The sequence below is a fragment of the Bombyx mandarina genome, chromosome 06, assembly GCF_030267445.1.
Source record: "Bombyx mandarina strain Sakado chromosome 06, ASM3026744v2".
NCBI lineage: Eukaryota > Metazoa > Arthropoda > Insecta > Lepidoptera > Bombycidae > Bombyx > Bombyx mandarina.
The window spans coordinates 13425117-13443493 of record NC_143213.1 but is presented as its reverse complement, the minus strand read 5'-3'; the positions used below and the strand labels follow the sequence as shown (position 1 = coordinate 13443493).

Here is an 18377-nt window from a genome sequence, read left to right as displayed (position 1 = left end):
ATAACGGTCTAATTCTAAGACTGTTAAATTAAGCAATTTGTATCTGCTATTGCCTAATTCATTTTCTTCATAACAAGGTGACACTCTACAAAACATGCATACGTTCCATTGTGAAATAGGCTTGGAGTTAATAAGGAAATAGGTAAGTGTAGTGTTCGCTCACGCGTCCCGTTCACACATGAACTCTCTCCAGGTTATCCAATCCCATTTCTGCAAAATAGCCTTCGGAGCACCGTGGTACGTAAGAACTAATTAGTTTCTATCAGTAAAAACCTTATGGAAGCGTCGGAACGCTATTTTGATAAAGCGGCGTGCCATTACCTTTCCGCTTCTCAATACATATCCGACCCAGGCAACAGGGCAACCTAAAGCCGCCGTAGCCATTAACATATTCTTTCCGATCTTTCAGGTCCACTTTCAAAGATTCTTCTGTCGTTCGCTGTGCACGTTACTCTCTGCTGTGCTCGACGTATGAAGTAGCTCATAGACACCACCCACTGAGATCTCGCCGGATCTTCACGGAGGGTTGTGATTCAGATCCTGTGGTAAATTCAACCAAGTACATCTCTACCTGAGGCCAGTGCTAGGAATTTTTTTAGGTTGTTGCTGTTGTCAAGTTGTGACTTTTTTATTTTTTTATTTACTGTTTCATCAGGTTTAGTATGTTATGACGGTGGTTTATTAACATTTTAGTATCTCTGAAAGTACACAAGGGTGGTTAAACGAAACAAAATAGTTGGATATTGCTTTTTGAATTCTTCCAAAGTCCATTGATCTTATCTTGTCATCCTTAACCTCCGAACTACCTATTTTAATAGGCGGCGTGCGGCAAAATACAAACACCACAAAGCAACCAACGGTGGTATCCTTGGCGTCGTATCTCGCGAAAGTGTTGCAGGTCCCCGGTTAGGTGGTGAACAAATATGGCCAACGGTTCGCCCTTATTGGTGTTTGACGGCGATATATGCCGCGGCTTTCTTGTTGCGGTTCAAAGTCAACAGTTCAAAGAAGATCGTCGCAAATATCAACTCGTGCAGCGAGCATGAGAGGAAAGTATAAATAATACACATAATATCAGGAGAGCACAGATGAATATATTAGTTGGAGGAGAGTACAAAAGTTATGTGTATTATCTATGAGTACAACATTAAACGGACAATAAGTACGGCCTGTGTTCCAGCTGCGCCAGAACAATCCCGCACCGTGCCAGCTCCCTTAAGATTTTGATTAATTCCAACCATTTTACTAATTATTATTATTTCATTGGTATGGTATTGTTTTATCTCAGTTCAGTTAATCCACATATCCTTCTTCAAACGAGGCTTGTGCAGAGTACTTAACGGCGAGAATACTTAACGGTAGGCAGCGGCTTGGCTCTGCCCCTGGCATTGCTGAAGTCCATGGGCGACGGTAATCACTCACTATCAGGTAGACCGTATGCTCGTCTGCCTATAAGGACAATAAAAAAGATATCTAATTTAATTTTTGATTCAATTTTTTATCAATCTATTTCAGTTTTTTTTTTTTTTTTTTTTTTTTTTTTTATTGCTTAGATGTGTGGACGAGCTCACAGCCCACCTGATGTTAAGTGGTTACTGGAGCCCATAGACATCTACAACGTAAATGCGCCACACACCTTGAGATATAGTTCTAAGGTCTCAGTATAGTCACAACGGCTGCCCCACCCTTCAAACCGAAACGCATTACTGCTTCACGGCAGAAATAGGCGGGGCGGTGGTACCTACCCGTGCGGACTCATAAGAGATCCTACCACCAGTAATTAATTGACTTTCCACACAACAGACATAGATTCACCTTTGTTATAGAATATTACAGTGTATGTTATATGTAATATGTGCTACGTTCCCTGTGCTGCCAATAGACAAACCAAACGAAAAAGTTTGAAGTGCTGTGCAGCAAAGCAAAATATCCAATAAATACGAAATTATTTGTTGTTTTAGATTTAACCTATTAGCTACTTAACTAATGAGAAGGAGAAAAGATATAAATGAAAACAACTTAAAAAAGTTACCTCAATTCACAGAGGCATTGTGTAGAAATATATTCCTTCACCACAATGAAGATATTACCATATCTATTTGTGTTTCCGTATCTTGTAGCTCCTGAACAGAGTTCTGTTTACGAATACAATCCCAGTAATTTCAAATTCCAGATCGAAGAAATGGATGGAAACTTTATTATGTTTTACGCGCCATGGTGAGAACAATAATTGAATTTACATTATTCCTTTCAGGGATTAAATTCAAAACAATCTACATATTCATTTATTTAGGATAAAAATTATACTAAATATTGAATCGAAACGATTTTATAAATAAACTTAATCTAATTTTCTTTAGTTGACCGAAATGTAAATGGTATACCGTAGTGACATCGATGAGGCCTATTGTGTGTGAACCTCTAATAGAAATTGAAAATACGAAGATCACAGCCAAGCTTCCGTTCAAAACAAAAGATTTGAATGCCCTCAATAAAAACGAACTGATGTGGGTAGTGGTGAAAAAGATCCTTCATACTTATTGACTAAACTACAAAGTTAGATGAGCATTTTTACAAAAAGGCTGAGGACTGATTCGATGAGGGTAATTCACGATATAAAATTAAAAAAGTTGTTAACCATCCACAACTAAAGATGTGTTCCAAGAGAGTTTCAATAAAAAACTGTTTGAAATTACCATAATATCTATATTTTTTACCATTACTGTACTATACCATTTACAGAAATTATATGTTTTAAGGTGTAGACATTGCACAGAATTTTATCCGATATGGTCAGAATTGGCAGAGCTGGTTAATACCAAGGACTCCAAATTTGCCATTGCCCAAGTTGACTGCACAGTGCATGCTAAGCTTTGTCATGAAAATGAAATAACAGGTACTTAAGTAAGCATACACATAATTTCCTTGTTTTAAGTATGTACATTATAGAATTTTTTTTTAAAATAGGTACACTAGTTAATGTAGTAAATAAATTTGAAAAAAATTACAGGTTATCCAACATTATTTTATTTCCACAAAAATACATTTACACCAGTTGAATACAAAGGAACAAGGGACTTACCATCATTGACATTGTTTCTGAGCGAAGCCTTCTCTGTCAAAACAGAGGTGAGTAGAACCATTTTGTCATTGTTGATCAGAATTCAAAAAAATCATTCTTCATAATTCATTGCTAAAGTAGGTCAATGAGATTAAATTCTAGCCTACAAACATCACAAGATTAATGCCATTAGCCATAATCAGATATGAAGTTAAATACCAATGAGATTTATACTTCATTTAGACAATTTTGATGAATGGATATAAATGGAAGTTCTGTATCAAATATCACTATTATAAATATTTTTTTCTGACTGACCTATCTTCCTAGACTACATAATAAAAATGTAACTGAATTTAAAATATAATATATATAAACCTATATCCAATTTATTATTTCAGGGCAAACAATCAAAACAACCAAATGAAGTTAAAACATACAGCGGCATGTCCTATCTGAATGACCTGAATATTGAGAAGTTTGTGTCAAAAGGACAGCATTTCATCATGTTTTTTGTACCTTGGTGTCGTGCATCTCAGGTAATCCCAAACTTATAAAAAATTATGTAAAATGATTGTAGAAATGAATGTTTCTACCATCAGTGATGGGGATGATAAACTTTGTTATGCAATGTCTGGCAAAAACTGTGGTACCAACTTACTAAAAAAATGTAGTGTATCTCTATAAAGCAAAGCTTTGATATAAAGGTTTCAAGATTGGTTGCTATCATATAGACTAACTGGCTGGATACTATCTCAGTGACATGCGCCAATAAGGGTACAGTAGAGTTCTGAGAGAGATGCATCTACGTTTTAGCAAACCCCAGTACCAGCAGTGCTGGAGCCCCTGGATGGTGCTGAAACTTTACTAAGATGGCAGAAAGTAGAGGCCAATCAGTTATAGTAACTAAACTCTTGCATTGGATAAGAGCTGGGCTGTGGAGGAAATACTCTTTTTTACGCTTTGCTACTTCATTCTGCATTGTCATGGTCTAACAGCAGAATAGCATTTGGTACCAAATTTTGTGTCAAATTAAGCCATTCTAGGAGAGCAAAGGATTTCATCACTGGATTGAGGTCAATACACTACTAAAACTGTGCTTTATTAGGGTTGGTGCACTATTTTTCTATTTCACGGCTCACATAACTCAGTCGGTCAGTTTTCAACTTTTTCATGAAGTCAATTACAACCATGCTGCTCACCTATCAGTCAGTGACCATACCATCAGTTCGCCAAGATGATGACCTTGATGGTTCCCAGATCACAGCAAATAGAACAGCCAGTTTCCATTGTTATTTCTAGAATAAGGTTCATAAATATGTTTGCCAGAATGCAGAAGTACGACAATGATGTAACACACCACATTTATATTGAATTTTCAGAGGATGGCACCAATTTGGGCAGACTTAGCAGTACATTACGCTCACAACAACTACATAAAAATTGGAAAAGTTAATTGTATGGATAATGAGATAACATGTAAAAATTTTGAAGTCAAACAGTACCCCTATTTACTCTGGATTGTTAATGGAAAAATTGTGAGTATATATATAACAAGTTTCTAATGATTAAATTTACCTGAATAGATAATTTTTATTTATTTGCACTTCATAGTGGCATAAGTTTTATTTCTGAGGATGAGGCAACCGTGTTGAGAGATGTGACTATGCCAGTGCTCAAATGCCACAAGCAAGTACTAATTTTTCTAATGAAATACGTACTTACAACATTTTCATGATTAACTACCATGATGATTCATCCGACCGATTTCGGCCATGGCGACCACTTTGACTCCTATCCGTCAATTTGGCGCTCGTGCGCTCGAAGATGGCGTATATAGCCTATCTTCGCGGCAAAACTCCTTGCACATTGAGGGCACGTAAGCACGCCGTTCTCATAATTATAGATTATGGCAGCAGGTGGGCGGGCCTTCAACTGGTCGCGTTTGTAATCAAGGTCAGCTTTACGCTGATCCTCGAACTCGCGTGCTTTGCTGTTTACCATCCTGCGCCATTGTGCCTGGCCGCTGTGCTGCCAAGCGCTCCCATTGAGAGGGCTCTATATCACATCTCTTCATGTGTCGTTTCACGACATCCTTGTACCGCAGGAGTTGTCCGCCATGCTTTCGCTTGCCATCCTGGAATTCAGAGAAGATGCGCTTCGCCACTCTTTCCTCCGTCATGCGTGATATATGACCGCATCGAAGCTGCCGACGCATTAAATAGGTCTCAATGCCACCAACATTGGCACGTCGCAAGACTTCGGTATTTCGCACTCTATCAGACCATCTGATTTTCATGATGGCACGAAGGCATTTAAGGTGGAAGCGATCCAGAGTGCGAATGTGGCGGCGGTACACACACCACGACTCGGAGGAGTATAGGAGGCTTGGCAGCACAATTGCCATGTAAACTGAAATTTTAGTGGCCAACTTAAGGTCGAATACACTTGATACTTAGACCTCATGTCTCAAGATGGGAGCCAGCATTCACATTGTGATGGCTTTAGATCCGGTGATTATTGAACGCCAGACGAGCCGTGAGCTCAAGTCACCCAGTAAAATTGCATAAAAAAAAACTTTGTAAATGCTATTTATTAAATTTTAGAGTCCTTTTTGTGTACTATCAAGAGAACAAATTAAAACACTGGAATAAAAACTAAAGAACACTCTGTACTTTAATTGATTTTAATAAAGTCTAATTGATCCTGCAAGATAATATAGCCTATATCATATAAAGAAATAAGTTTACTTCTACTATTACTTTCTTCTACAGATGGGTGCTTCGAACGGAGAAAACTTAGACGATTTGAAAGCATTTGTTGAAAAAATGTTGCTTTCTGAAAATCACGATCCAGAGAAATTTCTAAGGAAAAAGAAAGCACTTCCTGTGGCCAGGATATCTGAGGAGACATTCGAAACTTTTCTGCAAAATGACTTAGTTTTTATTAATTATTTTGCGCCATGGTTAGTTAGTGCTTTAAAAATGAAATTATTGTTTTTAAATGATTCCTGGATTTTTAAGTTTTTCATATTATTAATATCCTGTAAATATCCTATATCAACTTAGAATAATTTGGAATTTTGTTAATGATGTTGTCTACCATTCAAATTTAAAAATATAACATAACAATTAAGTTTAGGGGAGCTTTTACAAAGTATAACAGTGTGAAAATATTTCTATCTGTGACTTTCCACAGTGCTTAGACTAATTTGTCGTACACACCATATGTAAATGGCGGTAGGTGATCACAGTGCTGCTGTAATACAGTCTTAGTTAAATCCCTCTTTAAGAATTTGTTAGTCGCTTTTTGCCCACTCGACAGTGAAACTATTCTAGGCCACACAACCAGTGTCAGTAGGTGGGACTGAACAATAAATGCTTCCGGGTGAGAAGTGTGTAGCTTAAACTAGTTCTATGACTCAGTGATACTGCCAGGATTATAGGCAATTCAGGGCAAACAGTTTGAAGATCAGAACAGTTTGGAATTAGAAGTTTATGAACATGATGAGTTTACGATTATACACTGCAGTATTCTACAAATAGACATTTTTTCATTTTATTGCATTAATGTTTTGTTTATTTTTGTAATAGTTGTTATATTATTACCTCCTGTGTCAAATTAGTATATAAATCCTAAGTCTATAGTCCAGAATTTGATGAGAGTTTGTGAACTTCCTTGGTTTGCTTACAGGTGCGCACATTGTATGCAGTTAAGCCCATTATGGATTAAATTAGGGGAAAAGTTCCAAAACGAGACAAGAGTATTGATAGCAGATGTTGACTGTGTGCAGAGTAAACCTATTTGTGAAACAGAAAAGGTATAACACATTAAATTAATTATAAATAGGATTCCGAATTTCCGCCTGAAACTTCTCATCTCAAAACCTGGCCCAGCTATTAAATGTGTAGTACTGCGTATGATTATAAAATCAATTATAACGCTTGAAAGGCAAACATGACTAAGCGACAATGCGTGAACTTTACAGTAGACTAATTTAAAATTGAAATACCTGAAAAAATTATATTTTAACGAATCTAGCTGTAGGATTGAAATGATTTTAATAGACCTAGAAATATATATTTTTTTGCGCATCGAATATGGTTTTTGCATATCGTTTATGTACAAAGCAGGTATTGTCGCTTAGTCACGTTTGCCTTTCAAACGTTCGATAATAATATATATATTTTTCAGATTAATGGACTACCCACATTAATATTGTACAGACATAAGAAAATAGTAAGTGTAGAACATGGTGGTAGACCTCTTGATAGTCTGATTGGACTCATCACAGAACATTTACAAGATTCAGCCAGTACAGATCCAGAAGACAAGACGAATGAGGACATATTTTTGTCAAATGCCAAAGACGAATTGTAAATGTTTTACTTTAGTCAAGAAATATATTGTGACTGTTGATTTGAAGGATTGGTTTTATTATAATTGATTTTATAAGTTAATGTTAAAAAAAACCATGCAATTGGTTGATGAATTCAATCGTTCCAATTAGTTGTCTCGGTTGCAATTTTCATGTGTATCATGGATGTAAAATTGCAATGCTTCTAATATCTTATTTAATTCCAAACCTAAGCTCCATTTTATAGGCAAGGGCATGAGCCACTAAAGATATTTAAACAAAATGGATGGCTACTTACAAGGTGTTTTTTTTATTTATTTTCTAGATTGGTAAACGATCCACCTGGTATTAAGTGGTGTCAAACTTCACTAAGTGCATGCAGCTCCATACAGGACATCCATCGATTATTTACAGAATATATAGCAGTGTCCACCACTGTGAGCTTATATCTACTGCCACTTACAAGTAGGGACCAGAGCAGGAAGAATATTGGGAAATAGAAATTGTACAATGAATTTGTCTGCCCATTTCCAGAGCTAAGAAATGTGCAGAATACAAAATGGATTGTAAAATATAAACTCAATATTTTCTTAATAATCATAATAGCTTTTATTTCATAAAAAATAACAAAAACAATATTGCCTTCATTTAAGGAGGTACTTGCTATGTTTTAAAGTGGAATAGAGAAACATTAGTCACTCAACTTTATTATTAAAGCATAACCATAAAACTATCAGCTACCCTAAAGGAACCAACTTAAAAATTTATGTTTTTGGTACCAATCATTTTCATAACTAAGCAGTTTCTAATAAACGCTGCAAAAAATCCTAAGTATCAGATACTTAAAATAAGGGATGATACACGCAAAACTGGTGAGTTATTCATGATTACCCTACTTGTGAAGTGTTTGAGCTTGAAATAATGCACCATCAGCTTGTGTAGCCTGCCTGTTGATTTCCTTGTGTCTCTCTTTGGACACAATCTCTTCAAGGACTTCACCGTCACCTTTGATTAACCTGAAAACAGGCACACAACTGAGGGATGGAAAAAAATGACAGTATTTACAGTCCCCATTTTTATAGTATAAAAAACAATGAAAGCCACTATTATTATTATTATTATTTTATTGCCTTTGTAAGCAGACAAGCATACGGCCCACCTGATGGTGAGTGGTTACCGTCGCCCATGGACTTCAGCAATGCTAGGGGCAGAGCCAAGCCGCTGCCTACCGTTTAATACTCTCCACAAGCCTCGTTTGAAGAAGGACATGTCATAGCGCTCGGGAAACACTGTGGGGGGGAGCTCATTCCATAGCCGGATGGTACGTGGCAAAAAAGACCTCTGGAAACGCACTGTGGATGACCGCAGTGGCTCCAGGTAGTATGAATGAACTCTACTCCGGTGGCGGGCGGTGCGATGGTAAAAACGAGATGCTGGTATCATCTCGAACAATTCCTCAGAGCACTCCCCATGGAACATACAGTACAAAATACAGAGAACCGAAGTCCCTCTGCAGACCCAGAGGTTCCAAATTACTTTGATTGTTAGTATTTTATCATCATAGACACGTTTTGAGCTCATCTCCCTCATCAGGCAGGAGCATATCTCTATATAGTAACCAATAACTAATACATGCTTAAGACAATTAAAAAAAAAATATTAAGGTTTATACAAATATTACAATAACAAATATTAAGACAAAATTAGAAAGATAGGATAACCTGTATCTTCCTGTTTCCTCATCTAATACTCTTCTAATAATGCTCTGTTTTTTCTCCCATTCCTCTTTTGTCATCGGTGCCATGGCCTTTGAGATCTCCATCAATTCTAAAAATGAAGGCATTTTTTGATAACTTCATGCAATGCTTCTTCTCTACAGTTTTGAGTTTTTTGAATCCATAATGAGCATTTCTCTATCCATAATGAGCATTTTTAAATAGCTTTGATTTACTGTGATTAAACATAATAGTATAATAGATAAAAACCGAGAACAACATATGTTTTATATGTCGTGTTATCAACGTCGTCAGCTTTGAGCCCCGCGAGTTCACCTACTAGTTAAGGTTACGCTGAAATAGCCTCTCAAGGCTAAGCTTAGGTAGAAAAAAAATAAAGGTACCGGCCTGCGGGATTACTAGGCCTAAGCCGCGACTACTTCAGACGTATTCGATCATGTCTGACCTTTTCACATAGAATAGGAATAGGTAACTAAGAAATTTGCGGGAGTGACAATCATTATGAACATACGGTGGAATCTCAAAATTATGATAAAACTAACCAACTGGTATATCGGCAGATACCTCGGGACTTTTGTCTCTACTCTGACTCCTTTTCAAGTATTCTTTTTTCAAGCGTTTCTTTTCCTTTTTTAACTTCTTTTTTATAATTTTTTCAGTCTTTTTCTGTTCTTTACGCAGTTTTTTTTTTAACTTGCGAATTCTCTTTTTTTCTCTTGATGAATCGGAACTACTGGAGCTAGAACTGCTTTCCGATGATGATCGTTTCTTCTTCCTTGATTTTTCTTTTCCCATTTTATTTTTGTATTAATATTTTAATTTAAAACACCGATCTGTATTAAACGACAAATTCTAGTGAATACAGTTCACAGAACACTATTACTTCTAGCGACAGTTTTTTTTAGGGATTTTATAACCTGGTAACTAAGACCTTTAGGTCATTTCTTATTTTAATTATTATCTTATTTTGAATGAATTTTGAGTGAAATGAAATGAAATGAAGATGATTAATTTGAGACATTAATCAACTTGGATAAAATTAAATGAAATGAGATGAGATGATATGGGATGAAATATAATCTCAGTAAAATGGTGGTCATTTACTGAGACTTTTCTTTGACTTTCAGTGGACTTTTTCGAGGATCCGGAGAAGTTCCGTTCAGCGGCTTTGTTTCATTTTCCGACATTTGTGCACTTTCACAGACACTACATAGTTAATAAACTACCGTTATTACACATTTAAACCTGAAAAAACACTAAATAGACAATATAAAACAAATTACACGACTTCACTCGTCGCGTTTTCGTCATAGTGTCTAGGGTTTGTAATTGGTACCTTTTAAGATTACTGATATCACATACTCTCTATAGATTATAGAAATTTAAAATATCATTTGCTTTTTGCAGTTTTTTTTGGATGATGATGTATTTTTTTTGTTTATTGCTTAGATGAGTGGACGACCTCACGGCTCACCTGGTGTTAAGTGTTTATCGGAGCCCATAGACATCTACAACGTAAATTATATATAATATATAAAACCCACCTTGAGATTTGAGTTCCAGGGTCTCAGTATAGTTACGACTTCTGCCCTACCCTTCAAACCGAAACGCATCTCTGCTTCACGGCAGAAATAGGCGGGTTGGTGGTACCTACCCATGCGGACTTACAAGAGGTCCTACCATTAATTAAAAAATTAAAATAATATACTTAATTCATAGACATATTGTATAGCCAATTTCCATCCGTGAAACATAAAGTAAGAAAAAAAAGTTTGTTAAAAAAGTTTGTTAAATGTTGTTTTCAAACGCTTAATGTTAAGATGCTAAAGTATTGCTTCTAGGCTGCACTAAAAGTATCGGGAATGGAATATTTCCACTGTTCCTGTCATATTAAAATATTTTTCATTGAAAACTCCTTGGTTTTAAAAATCGAATACCATTTATTTATTTAAAAAAAGATTCTCGGTCTTGTCACGAGGTTTTGTCAAACTTGTTTAGTCGTTGAGAAAATGGAATTGACTCGAGAAAATTCAAGAGCGATGATTTATTATGACTTTCGAAGTGGTTTAACACAAAAACAGTGTGTTGACCGGATGATTTCTGCATTTGGTGATGAAGCCCCATCCACAATCACAATTTATCGCTGGTTTGCTGAGTTTCAACGTGGACGTGTCAAGCTCAGTGATGATCACCGTCAAGGTCGTCCAAAAACTGCAGTCACCCAAAAAAACGTTGATGCTGTGCGTAAGCTGATTGAGGAAGATCGACATGTAACATACCGCGAAATTCATGCAACTTTAGACATTGGCATGAGTCAAATACAAATAATCTTGCATGAACAATTAGGTGTAAAAAAGTTGTTTTCCCGATGGATACCGCATTCGCTCTGTGAAGAGCAAAAAGCGGCTCGCGTTACTTGGTCGAGAGTTCTGTCTCGAAAGATTCCACGCAGGATCCTCAAATGCTGTATACAACATTGTATCAGGTGACGAATCCTGAATATACGCGTACGAACCCGAAACAAAAAACCAGTCACGAGTTTGGGTGTTCGAAAATGAGTTAAAGCCAACAAAAATTGTTCGTTCACGGAGTGTTGCAAAAAAAATGGTGGCCACGTTTGTCTCCAAAACCGGCCATGTTACGACTATTCCTCTTGAGGGACAAAGAACGGTTAATGCAGAATGGTATGCTAGCATTTGTTTGCCACAGGTCGTTTCTGAACTCCGTAAAGAGAACTGCAACCGCCGCATCATCCTCCATCACGACAATACGAGTTCTCACACCGCGCACAGAACAAAAGAGTTTTTAGAGCAAGAAAACATAGAATTATTAGACCATCCGCCGTACAGCCCCGACCTAAGCCCTAATGATTTCTATACTTTCCCTAAAATAAAGAATAAATTGCGTGGACAGAGATTTTCATCACCTGAAGAAGCTGTGGACGCCTACAAAACGGCCATTCTGGAGACCCCAACTTCCGAATGGAATGGTTGCTTCAATGATTGGTTCCATCGTATGGAAAAATGTGTCAAATTTCGCGGAGAATACTTCGAAAAGCAATAAATACATTTTTAAATAGTAATGTTGTGTCACTTCGTTAATTCCCGAAAATTTCAGTGCCGCCCTCGTAGTAAAACGTTGTTTATGTGATCCAATTTTTTTTTCTTTTCCCTACCTATGCTGATAGCCTTGAGAGGATATTTCAGCTTTTTCTTTACGTGTAGGTGAGCTCACGGGGCCCAAACCGGAAGTGTTGCTGGCACTGGCCCTAGCAAGAGCAATGCTTCGCAGAATCTACCACCGAATCGGAAACGGAACCCACTGAGAAGATCCGGCGAGAAACTCAGTGGGCGGTGTCTATGGGTTAATTTACTCGTCGAGCCCTTCGTCGCAAGCGACGGGTTCGGCGAAGACGGTGACCGGCCGATCCAAGAAATCTAAAGAAAACTTCAAAAATGACCACAAAACCTTTCAGTAAGCTACACGCAATCGTGTGTTGGCCGCGCCGTCTAGGCGAGCTTCGGACAGCTTGCAGACCAAGAGGTCCGGTGGTCTAGTGCTTGTTTTGCGTCCAGTGGACGCCGAAACCGTCGGGCCTCTCGGTTGATGGGTTATCTGAAGTGTACCAGAACAGGGTCACATAAACCTATTTATAATTCGTAAGTATTTTAAGGATATGGTTAGATGCGGGCTACAAGAACAATAATTAACAAGCGTGAAAATAAAACATCTATTTATTTTTTACATAAAATTTATTTTTACGTTTATTTTGCCCTATTTTCTTACTTAATTTTCATTAATGCTAAATCACACTTTTACTCCAATTTAAGTAGGTAATATTTACATTTAATGTAAAGTAAAGTATATGACGCCCTTCTTATTCTAGAACAAAATGTGTAGGTACTGTGGCGTCTTTTATTTGATTCGATGAATAATTGAGACGCGCATGCGCGGAGCTCTGAGGCGGGGAGACAGCCTTAGGCGACTATTCAAGGCAAGGCATCTGCACGGGCATCTGCATGATTAATACTGATATTCGAAAGTAATGAAAACCGCAATGTTCTGTGTTATACTATTGTGAATTATTTTCGTCAGTACTTATAGATACGATCAGATGCAAGCTGGAGGAATAGATAGTGCAGCAATGTCTGAGACTCCCAGCAGTGGAAGCGAGGATTCTGAGTGTGAACAGGGGCCCGATCCCGATGACGTTGCCCTAACTGAAGAATGGGCCAGAGAATTATTAGCGGACGCGGGTGTGGTGGGAGCAAATGAGGTAACTATGAACTTAATAAATTATACATTTTCATGTACAATTGTTTCACAAAAATTCAGGATAATTGAAATACACTTCATAATTTTATTAGTTTCAATTTGTTAAATTAAATTACTACAACAAATAAAAAACAGCAATTAGAAAGGATATAGAAACTGCTGAGCTAATATTAATGTAGGTGCCTGTCTATATACCTACTCGGTAATGTGTAAGTCACATTTTTTTTATTTGGGTTTTTAAGCGCGATTAATGAAATGACGGTCGTACTTGAATTACGGTGATTCATACTTTTCAACTGAGCAATCAAATTGTGACTAACGTAAATTTATGAATTTAACCGGCTTATCTTTTAAGCCAAGTAGGTACCTAAGGTTTAAATTTTTTTTAAGTTTCATATTACGTTATATTATGTAGGGGTCTTTCTTAGCAGTGTTACCACAGTTTGACCATTAACTATCGCAAAGATATTATCTTTTCTGTCAGGACGGGCAGGGTTGTCCATTTTTGTTATGTGTCAAGCATTTATTATTATTTATGACCAAAGATTTTATTATAATATAATATAATATTTCTTAATTGCCCGAACGAGCTCACAGCCCACCTGGTGTTAAATGGTCACCGGAGCCCATGAGTCATCATCAAAGTAAGTGCCGGCACCCACCTTGAGACATGAGTTCTAAGTCTTAGTTTTACAGTACAACGGCTGCCCCATTCTTTATGCCCAAAACGCATCACTGCTTCATGCCAGGGTGTAGGTACCTATCAGTGCGGATTCACAAGACGCCCTGTCATCATTAGTAACACAAATTATAATTTTTGTCAGTTTCATTTTTATTCCACGATGTTTTCTCTTTAAGCGTGGCAGTCATTCGTGAGCATTTGTCTTAACTACTTACGTATTAATATACTGTGAGTAAGACCCGGTCGCGTGCGCGAAAAAAAAGATACGACAATATAACTTCTATAGAGATTATGAAAAGGCGCAAACATTGAGCCCACTAAGTTTCTCGTCAGATCTTCTCAGAGGGTCGCGTTTCCAATCCAGTGGTAGATTCTGCGAAGCACTGCTCTTGTTAGGGGCAGTGTTAGCAACACTTTCGGTTTGAGCCCCGAAAGCTTACCTACACGCTAGGGTGAAGCTGTAATAGCTTCTCAGTAGTAGTAGGCATTTTTACTGGTGATTGTGAGTCCGCGCGGGTAGGTACCACCACCCTGCCTTTTTCTGCCGTTAAGCAGTAATGCGTTTCGATTTGAAGGGTGGGGCAGCCGTTGTAACTATACTGAGACCTTAGAACCTAATTATATCTCAAGGTGGGTGGCGCATTTACGTTGTAAATGTCTATAGGCTCCACAAACCACTTAACACCAAGTGGGCTGTGAGCTCGTCCACCCATCAAAGCAATAAAAATAAATTGGAATAAAAAAAAAGCAAACACTGTAACAACACAAAGCTTATTATTATTATAAGGACTGCCCCTAACTCCACGTCGTCTCGTCCTTGCCTAAATTTAAATAAAAGAAACAGGATAACGTGTTTATGTGCCTTTAATACTAAAAGTTTTATTTTATTGGTATTAAAAACACAGATGGACTGATGCAAATAAACCCTTTAGTGTCGACTGGCAAAAGAGATCTAACGCAAAGTAACTTCATAATTACATAGAATGTTTTTGCCTGCAACATAATCAACCAGCCGCGTAGTTAAAACTTGCAGCTTACTTATCTTCATTTTAGTCTTTCACAAAAGCAAATCACAAGATCAACCGAGATTTTATCCTCCAGGTGCGCGTTGAATCCAGAGCCGGAGTAACTGGAGCCCTGAGCAGGGTCCTGGCTGTCACAGTACGCTATGAATGTAGTGGTGAACAAAAATCCCTGCCCGTAGTCGTCAAACTACCCCCGCGGGATCCGTTTGGAAGACTGTTCGTGGCTGAAGCCCAATTCGACACGAGAGAAATCCTTTTCTACACAGAACTAGCGCCGGCTTTGAACAAGTTGGCTGAAAACGCTTTAGGCCCCGGAACTGGACTCCCTGTACCCAAATACATCAAAGCCAAGCTGCCTGGTATGTTATCATGGAGTGGTACTTACCATTGATCACCATAAAGCACGAGAACGGAGGAGATCGGAGTATTTGCAAATCACGATCTTTCAAATCTGAACACATGGATATTTTATAAATTTAACTATATATGTATATAAGTATATATATATTTCTCCAATGCCGTAAATCACCAATGGCTATGATTTTTTTTATTAAATTAATATTGTGCGATAATGGTAACAAAGATCTCATTTACAATGAGCATAATGTGACACAATGAGCTTTTATGCATCAAAATACAAATTAATTATGATAACAGTTATAACATTACAAATCCACTTTGTTTGCTAGTTTATCCTTCTTCAACGCATTAATAGCATACCTACATTTTTTGGAACGGTAGGCAGCGGCTTGGCTCTGTCCTTGGAATTGCTGAAGTCCATGGGCGACGGTAACCACTCACGATCAGGTGGGCCGTATGCTCGTCTGCCTACAAGGGCAATATAAAGAATAAAAAGAAAGGGACCATACAGAGCTCAGCTAATAATATGTAAATTAAAGAAAGTAAACCTTAATCGAATTACTCTAAAATATTCTTCAGTTTAGAGTTTTTTGGCTTTTGATTCTTTAGAGAACACAATTTTGTCAATCTCAGATTGTGGAGTTCTCAATGTAATAATATTTAAATTAGGAGGAATGGACAGTTCCATTAGTTACCAATGCATACATTCCGGATAATAAATGTAATTCTCCTCGACACTTGACTTTATTTTTGTCTTCGTCAAGGTTAGTGACGTCCCACTATACATATAATATACAAATTTATACAGGTAATAATATATACAGGTAGTGTAGTTCCATTTTTTTTAGCATCTTAAATTTCACATAAATTAGAAAGTAACTAGATTTTTTTTTTTAATTGGGTGCTTACGGAATTTTGTCTCAAATGAATATCGATATAATGTTACTTGCGCTTTAGTTGAATTCAAAGATGTATATTGTGCGAGTGATATTTCATAATGGCTTAATTTTAATTTTAAAAGGTTAATATTGTGACCTATTTTCAAATAAATTAATATTTTGTGTAAGAGAGACCCTGACATTACTACAATGTATTTTGGTTATAATAACGGTTAAAAAACTAGTATTTACGGTATAGAATGTAACGAGACAGACTTACCCAAGCGCAAACAATCACTGGTAGTAGGACCTCTTGGGAGTCCGCACGGGTAGGTACCACCACCCCGCCTATTTCCGCCGTGAAGCAGTAATGCGTTTCGGTTCGAAGGGTGGGGTAGCCGTTGTAACTATACTGAGATCTTAGAACTTATATCTCGAGGTGGGTGGCGCATTTACGTTGTAGATGTCTATGGGCTCCAGTAACCCCTTAACACCAGGTGGGCTGTGAGCTCGTCCATCCATCTAAGCTATAAAAAAAAAAAAAGAACTTGAGTAGAAAATTTTCAGTTATTATCTCACTTATTAAAAACATAAAAATGATTTCAATTTGCTTAGCCAAAGCCTAGCTTACCTATTGAAATTTTATATTAATATTTATTTAAAGCTGTCAGATGCTGTGTGCCCCTCTCTTATTCAATATATTCGTGAACCCTACATACACATTTGCGGATTTTAAATGAAGTGTTCATTGAACAACCGATACACTGCTTACAAATTTAAAAAAAAAACGATCGATTAAATACAGTTCATTTTTCAGATGAAATTGGCGGTGATAGCGAACTCGTTTTAGAAGATGTAACAGCAGTCGGGTACGAAGCTGCAGATTTTGCGGAAGGATTGACTGAAGAGCGAGCTAGGGCAGCTCTATACGCCGCTGCGAGATTTCATGCCTTATCCTTGGCTTTACGCGAAAGGGAAGGGCCATTAGATCAAAGATTTGATTTTTTGTTCCCCTGCGAAAGAGCGGCGGCTGGATATCTGCGACTTGTCAGAAGAGGCTTGCCGCAACTTGAGGCGTTTTTGCGAGGGCGATCCGACTGCATCGAAGAAGCAGCTGCTGTATCAGAATTAAGTGCTCGAGCGCCTTCTCTACTAGGAACCCTACTAAGGCCTGACGAACCTGCACCTCTTGCCCACGCTGACTTTTGGAGTGGAAATCTTCTATTCCGCGAAATTAATGGAGTTAGTGAATGTATAGCTCTTGATTGGCAAATGGTATCATTAGGAAAGCCAATGGACGACGTAGCTTTATTATTACTATCTTCTTTAACGCCAGAAATGAGAAGAAGTATTGGTGATTCTTTAATAGAAGACTACGGCGAGCGATTAGAAGCAGAATGTGCTCGATTAAATGCGTCAGAATCGGGTTCCATTGTTAGACGTGGCTTAAAACCTGATTGGCCTAGAGCGGCACTCCGCGCGCTTCTCCTGTGTGCTGGAAGTGTTGACGTGGCCTTGGGTGATCCTCGGGCAGAGAGACGTTTACTAGAAGCCGTGCGCGACCTCCACGCGCAGGGAATACTCGCGCTCAAACCGGTCTCTGACACCTGAGAATATATTGTGATGAACAGACGTGTCACTAACATGCTAAATTTTTAATTCAGTTCAAAGCCGGTGAAGCCAGTACATAAGTGTTGTTAATTATATTTCTACGTTATTAAGCACAAATTATTGCAATATATTTAATCATGTGTGAATTTATTCGTATAAGTTATAATGTTTGAGGATTACGGTTAGGTGTTATCGAAAGCCCATTGTGAAGCCTATTAATTGAAGACTGAATTTACTTACAGCATTACGTCGTTATTTTGTAGATTTAATTGCTCATTATAAAAATGAAATTTAGATTATAGAAATTCATTCGAGTCTATTGACCTATAAACATAGAAATAAAGCGTATAATTATTATGTAGGAATATAAACTTGTTTTATTTTTTTCTTGT

General features: G+C 37.5%; 3 protein-coding genes across 3 annotated transcripts; 2 read left to right on the top strand and 1 right to left on the bottom strand.

The window, feature by feature from the left end:
• The first annotated feature begins 1874 nt into the window (after window positions 1-1874).
• LOC114252982 (thioredoxin domain-containing protein 5 homolog) lies at window positions 1875-7486 on the top strand. The gene is made up of 8 exons (XM_028187709.2): window positions 1875-2217; window positions 2760-2896; window positions 3011-3129; window positions 3463-3600; window positions 4444-4599; window positions 5836-6026; window positions 6755-6881; window positions 7256-7486. Exons 1-8 carry the CDS (start codon window positions 2078-2080, stop codon window positions 7439-7441), a joined length of 1194 nt encoding a protein of 397 aa, XP_028043510.2. The 5' UTR covers window positions 1875-2077; the 3' UTR covers window positions 7442-7486.
• Window positions 7487-8003: 517 nt separating this feature from the next.
• On the bottom strand, window positions 8004-10048 carry LOC114252994 (uncharacterized). The gene is made up of 3 exons (XM_028187724.2): window positions 9697-10048; window positions 9140-9245; window positions 8004-8434 (listed from the first exon to the last, which is right to left on the bottom strand). The coding sequence occupies exons 1-3, from the start codon at window positions 9947-9949 to the stop codon at window positions 8311-8313; spliced, it is 483 nt and encodes a 160-aa protein (XP_028043525.2). The 5' UTR covers window positions 9950-10048; the 3' UTR covers window positions 8004-8310.
• Window positions 10049-13141: 3093 nt separating this feature from the next.
• Window positions 13142-18350, top strand: LOC114253121 (uncharacterized). Its single transcript, XM_028187882.2, has 3 exons — window positions 13142-13430; window positions 15213-15495; window positions 17192-18350. The coding sequence occupies exons 1-3, from the start codon at window positions 13269-13271 to the stop codon at window positions 17983-17985; spliced, it is 1239 nt and encodes a 412-aa protein (XP_028043683.2). The 5' UTR covers window positions 13142-13268; the 3' UTR covers window positions 17986-18350.
• Window positions 18351-18377: the final 27 nt, after the last annotated feature.

Excerpts from the sequence above, each read along its gene's own strand:
- LOC114252982 (XM_028187709.2), top strand. The coding sequence starts at position 2,078 with ATGAAGATATTACCATATCTATTTGTGTTTCCGTATCTTGTAGCTCCT. Across the intron at positions 3,130-3,462 it reads CCTTCTCTGTCAAAACAGAG|GGCAAACAATCAAAACAACC; the intron begins GTGAGTAGAACC and ends TTATTATTTCAG. Across the intron at positions 3,601-4,443 it reads CTTGGTGTCGTGCATCTCAG|AGGATGGCACCAATTTGGGC; the intron begins GTAATCCCAAAC and ends TTGAATTTTCAG.
- LOC114252994 (XM_028187724.2), bottom strand. The coding sequence starts at position 9,949 with ATGGGAAAAGAAAAATCAAGGAAGAAGAAACGATCATCATCGGAAAGC. Across the intron at positions 9,246-9,696 it reads ATCTGCCGATATACCAGTTG|AATTGATGGAGATCTCAAAG; the intron begins GTTAGTTTTATC and ends CTTCATTTTTAG. Across the intron at positions 8,435-9,139 it reads GAGGAAACAGGAAGATACAG|GTTAATCAAAGGTGACGGTG; the intron begins GTTATCCTATCT and ends GCCTGTTTTCAG.
- LOC114253121 (XM_028187882.2), top strand. The coding sequence starts at position 13,269 with ATGCAAGCTGGAGGAATAGATAGTGCAGCAATGTCTGAGACTCCCAGC. Across the intron at positions 13,431-15,212 it reads GTGTGGTGGGAGCAAATGAG|GTGCGCGTTGAATCCAGAGC; the intron begins GTAACTATGAAC and ends TTTATCCTCCAG. Across the intron at positions 15,496-17,191 it reads CATCAAAGCCAAGCTGCCTG|ATGAAATTGGCGGTGATAGC; the intron begins GTATGTTATCAT and ends TTCATTTTTCAG.